Source organism: Chiloscyllium plagiosum, chromosome 31 (assembly GCF_004010195.1).
Source record: "Chiloscyllium plagiosum isolate BGI_BamShark_2017 chromosome 31, ASM401019v2, whole genome shotgun sequence".
Lineage (NCBI taxonomy): Eukaryota > Metazoa > Chordata > Chondrichthyes > Orectolobiformes > Hemiscylliidae > Chiloscyllium > Chiloscyllium plagiosum.
The window spans coordinates 22,797,122-22,811,135 of NC_057740.1; the positions used below are offsets into that span (position 1 = coordinate 22,797,122).

Here is a 14,014-nt window from a genome sequence, read left to right on the forward strand (position 1 = left end):
TTAAATTAATATCTTTGAAATAAAGGGAGCAGTGACCACAATGTAATTTGACATTCAGCTTGAAAGGGAGAAGAATATGTCTAAACTTAACATTTACCTTCAGCCTCTTACAATCATAGAATATTCCAAAGCATTTTACAGTTAATGAACTCCTTTCACTCAGCATTGTCAGGGAAATGTGAGGTGGAAATAGTCATTTGAGAAGAGACAATAACACTTAGCGCATACACTAACTACAAAGCTCCAGCTACATAGAGTCAGAGATACAGCATGGAAACAGACCCTTCGGTCCAACCCATCCATGCCGAACAGATATCTCAACCCAATCTAGTCCCACCTGCCAGCACCTGGCCCATATCCCCCCAAACCCTTCCTATTCATATACCCACCCAAATGCCTCTTAAATGTTGCAATTGTACCAGCCTCCACCACATCCTTTGCCAGTCTTAAAGCATAAAATTCACTAAAGAGGAGGAAAACAACAACAAACTGCCATTCCTAGATGTCACAGTAGAGCAAACAGCCAAAAGGGGAACCTCAAACCAACGTATACAGGAAAACAACACATATGGACCAAATATTGAACTACAGAAGCAAATCATCCCAACATTCACAAACGAATGTCATTTACAAAATACCTTGCAAGAACTGTAACACTACATTGGACAAACAGGCAGAAAACTCGCCACCAGGATACCTTCAAAATTAAACAAATCCATCTACAAGTTAATGGACCCCATATATGTAAAAGAAGGAACCTAACTCCAGAAATGATACTACTAAGGAAAGTGAAATATCACAGTATTGCAACTCTTCTACCAGCTAGGATTTAAAATCAAGCCAAGGAGTACTGAACAGATAATACACCAAGTGAATATTAAGTAGTGACAAAACCGGAAATCTGATCCATTTATCTTCATACAATATTATTTCAACTATTCACCCACTGAGTCACCTAAGAATACAGACAGAATAAAAATAACCTCGATCATTGATAAGAATACAAATTCACAAAAAATGTTCAATGTATGTACTTCTGCAAGGGTTATTTTCAGTAACAATTTCCAAACTCTGCTGACAACATCCCAATTGTTACCAAACAATGTAATTGTCAAATTACCTGTCATACTAGCCAAATATACATGGTCAAAATAGATATAGATGCAACTATCACTATAGATGTCTTGCAAACATATCCAAATTTCCACAAATTTTTCATTCCTACAGAAATGAGGGATTCCAATGATCAAACAGTATTTTACAGTTTCAATATTTCAAGCAATATTGCTCAACTGAAATCATAAATGTAAAATTTAGTTCATACCTAAATGATTGCACAGCTTTTTACAGAGGATTACTCCAGACTAGGCAATTGGAAAAAATATTCTAGGACAATAATAAAGTACCTTGTTCTTGATGCCCTTGATGACATTTTGGAATCTTTCCTCTCATCTTCTGATTTGTCTTCAGAACCAGAGGAATTGTGATTTTCATCATCCTCCTTTTCTTCTCGTTTAATATCAGTGCTAGATTGACTAACACTTGATCTCTGAAGACCACTGGTCATTCCTAAAACAGAATGCAAAAAACCCAAAAAGAACTTACATTTTTGATCAACAGGAAAGGGGTCTGTTCACACATGAATTTTCAAAAGGTCAAATAGTAATGATATAGGCGTAGGCAAAACTTATAGTTATGACCCTCCAGTAATTTTGAAGCAAAGATGTTTCCAGCTTATACTTTCAATGTATTGTAAACCCAGACAGGAATTTTAAAAGCTTCAGTGGAGAAGAGGCAGTACAATCAGGAAGCCTTTTACTTTAGTTGAGACCAGGGAAGCTATGGCATTATTCTCAGTGTGCAAATGAAAGCATTGCAGTTGTACAGATACAAGAGATACCATTTCAGATGTGTTAAACAGAAATTATTTCGTTAAAAAGAGGTGATGTAAAATAAAATCAGATTTACCAATTTAAAAAGGGACTTATGTTGGAATCCTTAGTGAGGTACATTTACAGCCAGGTGCTACTCAAATGTACCTAGTTGAGTAGTGGCTGCATGACTGTGGTGACCCAGAATTGGTGGAGTAAGATTCTGCTTCATTAATCAGGGTTATGTAAAAGAAAAAGAGCCCAAGTCAAGCAAAGCAAGACTTCAGAGAAGCAAGTGACTGGAAGGACAGGTAAGTGTTTTTTAAAAAGTAATATTGCTGTTGCTTTTCATTTTATTTATTTTGTTTCTGTGATAAAACACCGAACTCTCAATGTGAGGCAAGAGCCTTGAAATCCTTCGGGTGGAGGGGGAAAGAGGCGGGGGGGGGGGGAAGAGAAAGAGGTGGCTGGAGAGTAAATATTATGATGTTTCTATTTGCATTAAGTGCCTCAAACAGGAAATAAACTGCCGACATCTAATCAAAAACATACCCATCTATTATAGAACAAACTATACGAGCCATTATTTTCTACTGAAGTACCCAAATATGATTGAGAAGATCTTATATCTCAGTATCTTTTGCAAACAATCTTTATTCCTCTAATCCTTTAACTGTATTGACCTGGCTATTCATGCAGTAATTTTTCATTCACTAACAGAGGCGATGCTCAGGAATGAAAATTCTCCTCTTAGATTATAATATCCTAAATCAAAAAAAGAGACAATTTCCTCTCATGTTGCTTTCATTTATGCTAATCTATAACTAGCCTATTATTAGCTAAGAGTTGCCCACAGGAATTCCATTTTCTCAGCCTTCATGCAGTAAATCAATTTATCTCTGTATTACTCAAATTATATAACTCTAATAAGTAACACCAGGTGATGAGGCATAACTGAATTCTTACATTTGCTATGATGGATCATTATGAAGCTTCAAAGATCTCTGCTGTTTTACAACCGGTTTGATATTTACATCTACAAAGGAACCTTGATTATCCAAAGAACACGGGTGGGAAGTATTCAGTTTGTTTAGTCAAATGCCGGATAACATACTTAGCCAAGCAATGGGACCCCGCGATCTTGTTTGGATAATCCAAAATTCGGCTAATCGAATGCCAGATAATTGAGGTTCCTCTGTATGTTGAAAGAAATATATGCAAAAGACAATTTAAAACCTAGCGATATGCTAATACTAACCACTATAGGTTTCTTGTGGTCGATTCAGGTCTGACAGTGCAGTAGTTTGTGATGGGAGTGCACGACTAGGCAGAACACTGGCATTACTAGATATTCCTGCACTTTCTTCATGAGCTGCAACCTGCAAAATAAATTAATTTTAGGAATAATGTTTTGCACAATCTGAAATTTAAGCAAATTAAATGACAAAGGGACATTAAGATGCAGACCTGAAAACCTCAAAATAGACATAGAATAGGTTTGTGGAATTTAAGAGAATTAAAAGCTGCAGGACAATTGTGGAATGCTGGAAAAGTCAACACTGATACTGGGGCTGTCATTTAGATGAAAGTTTAAAATAGGACAGCGAAGAGGGTTACTTCAGATTACAACAGGATCTTGATCACATGGGCCAATGGGCCGAGAAGTGGCAGATGGAGTTTAATTCAGATAAATGCGGGTTGCTGCATTTTGGGAAAGCAAATCTTAGCAGGACTTATACACTTCAGGGTCGGGTCCTGGGGGGTGTTGGCGAACTCAAAGACCTTGGAGTGCAAGTTCATAGCTCCTTGAGAGTGGAGTCGCAGGTAGATAGGATAGTGAAGGCAGCGTTTGGTATGCTTTCTTTTATCGGTCAGAGTATTGAGTACAGGAGTTGGGAGGCAATGTTGCGGCTGTACAGGATATTGGTGAGGCCACTGCTGGAACATTGCATATAATTCTGGTCTCTTTCCTTTCGGAAAGATGTTGTGAAACTTGAAAAAAAGGGTTCTGAAAAGATTTACATGGATGTTGCCAGGGTTGGAGGATTTGAGCTAAAGGGAGAGGCTGAACAGTCTGGGCTGTTTTCCATGGAGCTTCGGAGACTGAGGGATGACTTTATAGAGGTTTACAAAATTATGAGGGGCATGGATAGGGTAAATAGACGAAGTCTTGTCCTTGTGATGGGGGAATCCAGAACTAGAGGGCATAGGTTTAGGGTGAGAGGGGAAAGATATAAAAAGGATCTACGGGGCAACTTTTTCAAGCAGAGGGTGGTATGTGTATGGAATGAGCTGCCAGAGGAAGTGGTGGAGGCTGCTACAATTGCAACATTTAATAGGCATTTGGATGGGTATATGAATAGGAAGGGTTTGGAGGGATATGGGCCGGGAGCAGGCAGGTGGGACTAGATTGGGTTGGGATATCTGGTCGGCATGGACAGGTTGGACTGAAGGGTCTGTTTCCATGCTGTACATCGCGATGACTCGAAAGTTCTATCTGCCATCTCTGGTGGAGAATAAAGGATGTTGGACATACCTAAAAACAGCAAGTTCTTTGGGTTACTTGAACAATACTATCTCTCAACCAATAAGAGTTAAAAACAATGAGAATAAGGTCATTGCTGCTTACATGTTCTGTGACCGACTTAGTTGCTGTTTTGTCCACAACAGTGATTGAACTTAGAAGTAAATACTAGTGGCTCAGAGATACTGAGGCCATGACAGACTAAGTTAGTCTTCTGGATCTCTAATTTCAGAAATTAATTTATACTACTATGCAACCCAAAATTCACTATAGTGCTAAGTAAACTCTTCACTGAAATACAACATTTGTATCAAGAGAAACTGCAAGAGTTAAGATGCAATCAGCTAAGATTGGATGTGCAATATTTGTACAAAATCGGAGTTATTAAAGTGTGCCCATATTAGTTGTTCAATTTGAACTCCAAGGAAGTGAGCCAGTTTCCAAATCGAACAGACACACAATGGCCCTCTCAATGGCCCTAAAAACAAATAAAGACACGATAGAATGAAAAACAGTAGATACTTTAAAATTGCAACTGTGATTCTATATGTATCGAGATACTCAGCTAGCCACCTCAGGTCAAATATACAGGATACCTTCCTCGACAGTCTTCAACAGTATGGGCATTGCAGGAAGTTACATTATATTTCTTGCTTCTCTTTGGTTGCAGAGTTGAACTGAGTTCAGGCTGAGGCTAAGACGTGCAATGATTAGTTATGGGTTTTGGAACTGGAGTCTGACAGTTGTTCTAAATATTCTAACAACTGAAAAGTCAAAAACTCAGGCAAAGTTTTCAAAAACAAAGATCTTTCACAATTCGATTCAATGCTAACTTTAGAGAAAGCCATGTAACAACTAAAAATTTTCCCCTGTACACTGCAGACAAAAATAGAAGATAGAATCCCAAAACAAGGATTGTGCTGCAACATAGGTCAGCAAAGTAGCTGATAGGAGTTTCAAGCAGAGAAAAATGCATAAAATGAGGGGGGGGGGGGAACAGCATTTTAAAAAGGAGCATCATGCCTGGCTTAATTGTTTGGAAGTAGATCATATTTGCATTTGCAAAGGATCAAAAACACAAATGAAGTTTTGCTAAGAAAATGATCAGTTCTACATAACAATTTTAAATATAAAAACTCATGCGTTCATACAAATACTTTGTAACTTTTGTTTATTAAGTGGCATGAATGAAGATTTGACCTCCGAATCGTAATGGTTACAAAAAGTTTTGACAAGAAGAGCCAGTGTACATGATGTTAGATATATTCAGACAACAAAAAGAAACGGAGGACCTGAAAGCAAAGCTCACTTTGAAACTCTACCATGGAAAATGTTCTTGTGACCTACCAGTTTCTGCAGAGAAAAAGTCATTCTTGTTCACTAGATCAAAATAATACTTATATATTTAAACTAAGGAAGAAAGAACTCTCACCATTGAATGCCTGTTGGCTGACATCAGTCCTGCGGGTGTAAATCCTGAGCCTATACCTCCAACTGGGCCATTGTGTGATGGTCCTATTAACACATGCAAGTCACCATGGCCACCAGGCATGGTAGTTGCAGATCCAACAGCATGACTTCGTAGAACATGGATGGCATCGTCCAGTCGGTCTAGTCGATCCTCCATTTTATTCTGCTGTTTAGAAAGAAATGAAGGGCTCAAAGTTTTTAAAAAATTGTTATTGATTGACCATATATCTGTAACTTGTTTTGACAACTGCAGCAAATTTAGTAGAGTTAAAAGATCAAATATTATTCACATGAAATCTATGATTTCAGGAATTTGCAAATATACCACTCCTACTGATCTACAAGGTTACATCCTACATAAAATAGAAAAACCACAAATACCTCACAGGTTTGTGAAGCACTTAAGAGTTTCAGTTTGTAAAAAGCATTACATCAATACACATTCTTCCTATTGCCCTAATAATTGTAATATAACAATAAATGCAGAGAGGTTGCTTGGGAGCATCACTAGATATCCATCTTGAAATGGTGCCAATAAGGAAAAAAAGATTCCCAAGATGCTAAATTCTACCCACTTTCTTGTTTGCACAAGTAGTAAAGATCTATGGAAAAGAAAATGAAAGGCCTGTGAAATATGGATGGCAAGATATATCCCAAGGACATCATAAGATGTGAAGAGGTCCCTGAAATTTCAAGAGCAAAACGAACTTTTAAAGAGAAGATACCCAGAAAGGAAAATATCAGTACTCTGGCAATTCGAATGCAGCCGAAAAACTAGATCTCTCTCTCCTGGAGGGCAAAGTGGAAGGCAGCACAAAGAAAGGTCAACCATGCATACTATGATGAAGAATGTCAGAGTCATTGTAGATGAACTGCAGTGTTTGAGAGAGAATGATGTAAGACAGATGAGATGTATACCTAGCCAGCAGTTCTTCTGGTAGGAATAGCTACAAGCAGCTGTTGCAAAAAGAGCTAGCCTCGGGCGGAACAAAGATAAACTGTTAATAAAAAAAGCTCCTTTAGTTACTGATCATATGACAGCAAGAACTACTAATTAAAATTACGGATGTAGGTTTGCTCACTGGAGCGGGGGAGGGAGAGCGCGAGCGGGGGAGGGAGAGCGCGAGCGGGGGAGGGAGAGCGCGAGTTTGCTCACTGAGCTGAAAGGTTCATTTCCAGACGTTTCATTACCTTACTAGGTAACATCTTCAGTGGACCTCAGGCAAAGCAATGCTGAAAATTCCTGCTTTCTATTGATATGTTTGGGTTGGTTATGTCATTTCCTGTGGTGATGTTATTTCCTGTGGTGAAGTCACTTCCGGTTCCTTTCCTCAGAGGGTAGTAGATGGGGTCTAATTCGATGTGTGTTTGTTGATAGAGTTCCAGTTGGAATGCCATGCTTCTAGGAATTCTCGGGTATGTCTTTGTTTGGCTTGTCCAAGGATGGATGTATTGTCCCAGCTGAAGTGGTGTCCTTCCTCATCCATATGTGAGGATACTAGTGAGAGAGAGTCATGTCTTTTTGTGGCTAGTTGGTGTTCATGTATCCTGGTGGCTCGTTTTCTACCCGTTTGTCCAATGTTGTGTTTGTTACAATCCTTGCACGGTATTTTGTAAATGACGTTAGTTTTGCTCATTGTCTGTATAGGGTCCCACTTCGAATGGGACAATACATGCATCCTAGGACAAGCCAAACAAAAGACATGCACGAGAATTCCTAGAAGCATGGCATTCCAACCAGAACTTTATCAACAAACAGAGTTAGACCCCATCTACCACCCCCTGAGAAAAGGAACAGGAAGTGACTTCACTACAGGAAGTAACATCAACACAGAAAATGACATCACCAACCCAAACATATAAATAGAAAGCAGGAATTTTCAGCATTGCTTCGCATGAGGTCCACTGAAGATGTTACCTAGTAAGGTAATGAAACGTCTGGAAATGAACCTTTCAGCTCAGCGAGCAAACCTACATTCAAAACCTCAACTCGAGCGGCAAATCTTCTCCAAATTCGCTAAATTAAAGTTACATTTTATAAACATGATCTGAAAGTTGGGGCAAGGTTTGCATCTGCAGCACAATAATATGGAAATGTTTCCTTTTGTACACTTTTGGAAATAGAAGCCAATAACCGAGTGAAGCCATTACACCAAAACACAGTAAACGGCTTGAGCATACTTAGCAATTCAGAATCATACAGGGAGTACAACACTGATAGCAACACAAACCAAAGCAGCCTATCACTGATATAGCAACACATGAACTTAAAACAATGACCCTCAAAATTGCTCAATTGTCCTAAATAGACATTATAAATAACAGAACTTGAAGACAAAGTTTATAAGTCACACAAAATTTAACTGATGAAGAATGTATCTTTAGCAGACCACTGATTAGCGAAGTAATCTAATTAGTGTTTGTGATGTACGTCCAATCTCCTATGAATATAAACCTCCACACATACACTGATCGACAGACAGAGATAATCAAGGGAGAAACGAAATATAAATTTTAACATGCTAGCTCGATAATCTTTTCTACAAAGAATACCAGGCCTTCAGGAAATCCTTGGACAATCATTTCTACAACAGGCACACAAGACTGCGTATCTTGCTTGAATTCCAAAGTCATCGGTCAATGTAAAGAGCTTCTGTGGACCTCTGGAAACATTTTACTTATTTCTTACAGACTTGAAGATTCTGGGTAATCCAAGGTGGAGGACGGGAAACATTTCTGGCTGTAACAGGCTGCTCCTTTTGAGGTACTTTAGGTATTGGAGGTGATTTCCTCGAATTCCAGGAACAGCAATAACTGTTTTATATGCTGTTGAATTGTTTTGGAACTATGGGGGGAAAAAAAAGTCAAAACAATAGCACTTTTAAAAAGGGAGAGGAACTGACAAAGGCAGCACAGGGTGAGGTCAGTGAGACAGAGAGAAAAAAGAAACCCCCACTGCTAACTGACAGCAGTGAACCTGTGCAGTTACTGCCTTTGTGGTTTGAATTCATGTATCGCTGGACATCAGTGTGCACCTGGGAAAACTGACGGTGAAATTCACAACTGATCTTGAAGGAACCTGTTTGGGTGAGGTCACAGCACGAAAACAGGTAAGTGAATATTTTTAACTGTAGCCATACAGTAAGTCTGCAGTAGTGAGTAGAGTGGGTTCTTTCTTGATTTTATGTTTTATTGAGATATGTCTCTTGGTTAAACTTAAAAGTATTAAGTTAGCTGGGCACAGTGTCTTGTAGAGGAATAAGTCTGTGCTATATTCTGAATCTGCAGATTGGAAGAAGCAAAAATGGCCTTTACTAGAGCGAGATGCTCTTCTTGTTGGATCTGGGAGAATTTGTGTTACTGAGGGTGAAATTTGCAATCAATGCTGTTGGTTGCGAATCCTATCAGATTGAATCCTATCAGTTAGGGGCAATGAGGAATTCACAAGAGCAAGGGGATGTGATGGATGGCAGTTATAGGAAGGGGGCGGGAGTTGCAGATACAGTCACATAGATGGATTAACTCCAGGAAAGGTAAACTATTAAGGTTTGGGGGGTGAGACTCATGGAGATACTGAGGAAAGAGATCAATCTGAGACTGGTACAGTTGAGAAAAGAGAGTCAAACACAGTCAGGGCAGGCAGGGACAGAGACGAGAACAAGGCAGGACTGATAAATTAAACTGCATTTACTTCAATGCAAGAGGCCTAACAGGGAAGGCAGATGAACCCAGGACATGGATAGGAACATGGGACTGAGATATCATAGCAATTACAAGAATGTGGCTCAGGGGTGGACAGGACTGGCAGCTTAATGTTCCAGGATACAAATGCTTCAGGAAGGACAGAAAAGGAGGCAGAGAGGAGCGGGAATGGTGGTTTTGATAAGGGATAGCATTACAGATGTACTGAGGGAGGATATTCCTGGGAATACATCCAGGGAAGTTATTTGGGTGGAACTGAGAAATAAGATCACCTTATTGGGATTGTATTATAGACCCCCTAATAGTCAGAGGGAAATTGAGAAAAAGATTTGGAAGGCGATCTCCGTTATCTGTAAGAATAATAGGGTGGTTATAGTAGGGGATTTTAACTTTCCAAACATAGACTGGGACTGCTATAGTGTTAAGGGTTTAGATGGAGAGAAATTTGTTAAGTGTGTACAAGAACATTTTCTGATTCAGTATGTGGATGTACCTACTAGAGAAGGTGCAAAACTTGACCTACTCTTGGGAAATAAGGTAGGGCAAGCAACTGAGGTGTCAGTTGGGGAGCACTTTGGGGCCAGCCACCATAATTCTATTAGATTTAAAATAGTGATGGAAAAGGATAGACCAGATCTAAAAGTTGAAGTTCTAAATTGGAGCAAGGCTAACTTTGACAGTATTAGGCAAGAACTTTTAAAAGCTGATTGGGGCAGATGTTCGCAGGTAAAAGGACGGCTGGAAAATGGGAAGCCTTCAGAAACGAGATAACGAGAGTCCAGAGACAGTATATTCCTGTTAGGGTGAAATGAAAGTTTGCTAGGTACAGGGAATGCTGGATAACTAAAGAAATTGAGGGTTTGATTAAGAAAAAGGAATCGTATGTCAGGTATAGACAAGATAGATCAAATAAATCCTTAGAAGAGTATAAGGGCAATAGGAGTATACTTAAGAGGGAAAACAGATGACAAAAAGGGGACAGAGTTGAGGAGAGTCCAAAGGGTTTTACAAATACATTCAGGACAAAAGGGTAACTGGGGAGAGAATAGGGCCCCTCAAAGATCAGCAAGGCAGCCTCTGTGTGGAGCCGCAAGAGATAGCGGAGATACTGAACGAGTATTTTACATCAGTGTTTACTGTGGAAAAGGACATGGAAGATAGGGAAATAGATGGTGACATCTTGAAAAATGTCCATATTACAGAGGAGGGAAGTGCTGGATGTCTTGAAACGCATAAAAGTGAATAAATCCCCAGGACCTGATCAGGTGTACCCTAGAATTCTGTGGGAAACTAAGGAAGTGATTGCTGGGCCCCTTGCTGAGATATTTGCATCATCGATAGTCACAGATGAGGTGCCAGAAGACTAGCGTTTGGCTAACGTTGTGCCATTGTTTAAGAAAGGTGGTAAGGACAAGCCAGGGAACTATAGACCAGTGAGCCTGACATCGGTGGTGAGCAAATTGTTGGAGGGAATCCGGAGAGACAGGATGTATTTGGAAAGGCAAGGACTGATCAAAGATATTCAACATAGTTGTGTGTGGGAAATCATGTCTCACAAACTTGATTGTTACTTCTTCAAAATAAACTCAGAGGATTGATGAGGGCAGAGCAGTGGATGTGAACTATAAGGTTCCCTTGGGAGATTGGTTAGCAAGGTTAGATCTCATGGAATACAGAGAGAACTATCCATTTGGAAACAGAACTGGCTCAAAAGGTAGAAGACAGGGTGGTGGAGGGTTGTTTTTCAGACTGGAGGCCTGTGACCAGTGGAGTTCCACAAGGATCGGTGCTGGGTCCACTACTTTTTGTCATTTATACAAATGATTTGGATGTGAGCATAAGAGGTATAGTTGGTAAATTTGCAGATGACACCAAAATTGGAGGTGTTGTGGACAGTGAAGGAGGTTACCTCCGATTACAACAGGATCTTGACCAGATGGGCCAATGGGCTGAGAAGTGGCAGATGGAGTTTAGTTCAGATAAATGCGAGGTTGTGCATTTTGGGAAAGTAAATCTTAGCAGGACTTGTACACTTAATGGTAAGGTACTAGGGAGTGTTGTTGAACAAAGAGACCTTGGAGTGCAGGTTCATAGCTCCTTGAAAGAAGAATCACAGGTAGATAGGAGAGTGAAGGTGGTGTTTGGTATGCTTTCCTTTATTGGTCAGAGTAGTGAGTACAGGAGTTGCGAGGTTATGTTGTGGCTGTACAGGATATTGGTTAGGCCACTTTTGGAATATTGTGTGCAATTCTGGTCTCATTCCTATAGAAAGGAAGGATATTGAAGATTGGACACAATATGCAGACATTAAATCTTTGGATATTGTAATTAACTTTTTATAGAAAAGACAAATTTTGCTACTGCACACACTTGTACCATTTAATAAACAGGACAAAATTCAATGGCAACATTTCCTGTTTGATAACAACATCACATTGGCCATGGAGGGATTAACTTTTAAGCCACCAGATCACACTACACTTAATACTTTGATGGGACACAATTTAAATCCAGGAACTGTGTATTCATTTTACCTGATAAGACCGACCACAGTCATCCACAAAGCCACCCACCTTTCACCAATTTTAAAAGAAAGGGCAAAGGGTGAAGGGGAAAAGTATAAAAGAGACCTAGGGGCAAGGTTTTCACGCAGAGGGTGGTACGTGTATGGAATGAGTTGCCAGAGAAAGTGATGAGGGCTAGTACAAATGCAACATTTAAAAGGATGGTTATATGAATAGGAAGGGTTAGGAGGAATATGGGCCGGGTGCTGGCAGGTTGGACTAGATTGGGTTAGGCCAGCTGATCGGCATAGACTAGTTGGACCGAAGGGTCTGTTTCCGTGCTGTACATCTCCAACTCAATGACTGGGCTTCTTCTCTCAGAACTTTGAGCAAGTTGAAAACTAGAGAATATCTAGAGAGTGCAAAACCAAAAAATCCCAACCCAATCCAGCATGTTCCAAAGCAAAATTGCCTCCCACCCAACAACACAGCCAGTTTACTCTTCTCCCCACCCCTACTATCAACATTCTGGTTTCAAACACTTGGCTGGTTAATGGGACTAGAACAGTTAGGTAGTCGTTTTTGGCCGGCACAGACCTTTGAGCCGAAGGGTCTTTTTCTCTGCTGCAGACTTCTGTGACTCTAACCTCAGGTTGGCTGGCCAGCAGCAGTCCTCTCCATTGACCAACACCACATCCAATCAGCTACTAGTTCCTGAGCATAACATCTCGGTGCTGGATTGTCCAGTGTTCTAACAGCAGTAATTAACAGACATTATCTTTCTGCTAGTTTCCAGCAGCAGTCTTTTTCTTCTGCCTTTTTAAAAATGAAGCTGCTGTTCAATGTTCGATTTTTTAACTTCAACTGTCAGTTCCAAACCAAAAATGAGAAAAGTAAGAGTTTCTGACAATTAGCAATACAAAGAGAGAACTTTGAATCATTTCTGGTAAAACCAATAGTGTTGTGGTACAAAGCTAAACAGAGGAGGTGCCCAGTTTGACTCTTGCCAAGTTATTCAGGCTCAGAAGCAGCAATATCAGAGCCTCTGAGTAAAGGCAAAAACGTAGACCTGAAGCATTAAACAAATATGGGTAGATATCAAAGGGTTGTTTGCACTTCTGGATCTCCATTCCAACAAAAAAAAAAGTGCTGTCAGATGCAAAGAAAATAGGTTTACATCACGTTTTTCACCTCCTGATTACAAAATGTAGGTTCATAGATAGGACTGATCAAATTTGGCTTGATGACAACATTTCAGTTAGATTATTTAAAAGAGAGAGTTCCTCTTTTCAGCAGCCATTCCCTTCACTTCAAAGCAGATACAAAATATTAAACACCAAATACCTGTTTGGTTTTATGTCATTGAGTTGCTATCTTTCACCATTGCTTCATGTTTATTAATGTGAATTGCTCTTGCAAGATTGAAATTCCAAAGAGTATAGAAGCAAAATGTGAAAATATTGAAGACTGGACACAATGTACAGACATTAAATCTTTGGATATTGTAATTAACTTTTTATAGAAAAGACAAATTTTGCTACTGCACACACTTGTACCATTTAATAAACAGGACAAAATTCAATGGCAACATTTCCTGTTTGATAACAACATCACATTGGCCATGGAGGGATTAACTTTTAAGCCACCAGATCACACTACACTTAATACTTTGATGGGACACAATTTAAATCCAGGAATTGTGTATTCTTTTTACCTGATAAGACCGACCACAGCCATCCACAAAGCCACCCACCTTTCACCAATTTTAAAAGAAAGGGCTTTAAAGAAACCTTGCATCTTTTACAAGGGTTCAGAAAAGATTAACAAGGATTTTGCTAGGGTTGGAGGATTTGAGCTATACGGGGAGGTTGAATAGGCTGGGGCTGTTTTCCCTGGAGTGTCAGAGGCTGAGCGTTTATAGAGGTTTATAAAATCATGGAGGG

At 39.7% G+C, this 14,014-nt stretch overlaps 1 protein-coding gene across 1 annotated transcript in view; it reads right to left on the reverse strand.

The window, feature by feature from the left end:
• The window catches only part of LOC122565047 (transcription factor 12-like), a 148,845-nt gene that overhangs the window by 21,521 nt on the left and 113,310 nt on the right, over positions 1-14,014 (reverse strand). The window contains exons 14-17 of the mRNA XM_043720678.1: positions 7,976-8,079; positions 5,828-6,112; positions 3,130-3,250; positions 1,407-1,569 (exon numbers count right to left, since the gene is read on the reverse strand). Coding sequence (XP_043576613.1) covers positions 1,407-1,569; positions 3,130-3,250; positions 5,828-6,112; positions 7,976-8,079 — 673 coding nt within the window. The remainder of the gene's footprint in view (positions 1-1,406; positions 1,570-3,129; positions 3,251-5,827; positions 6,113-7,975; positions 8,080-14,014) is intronic.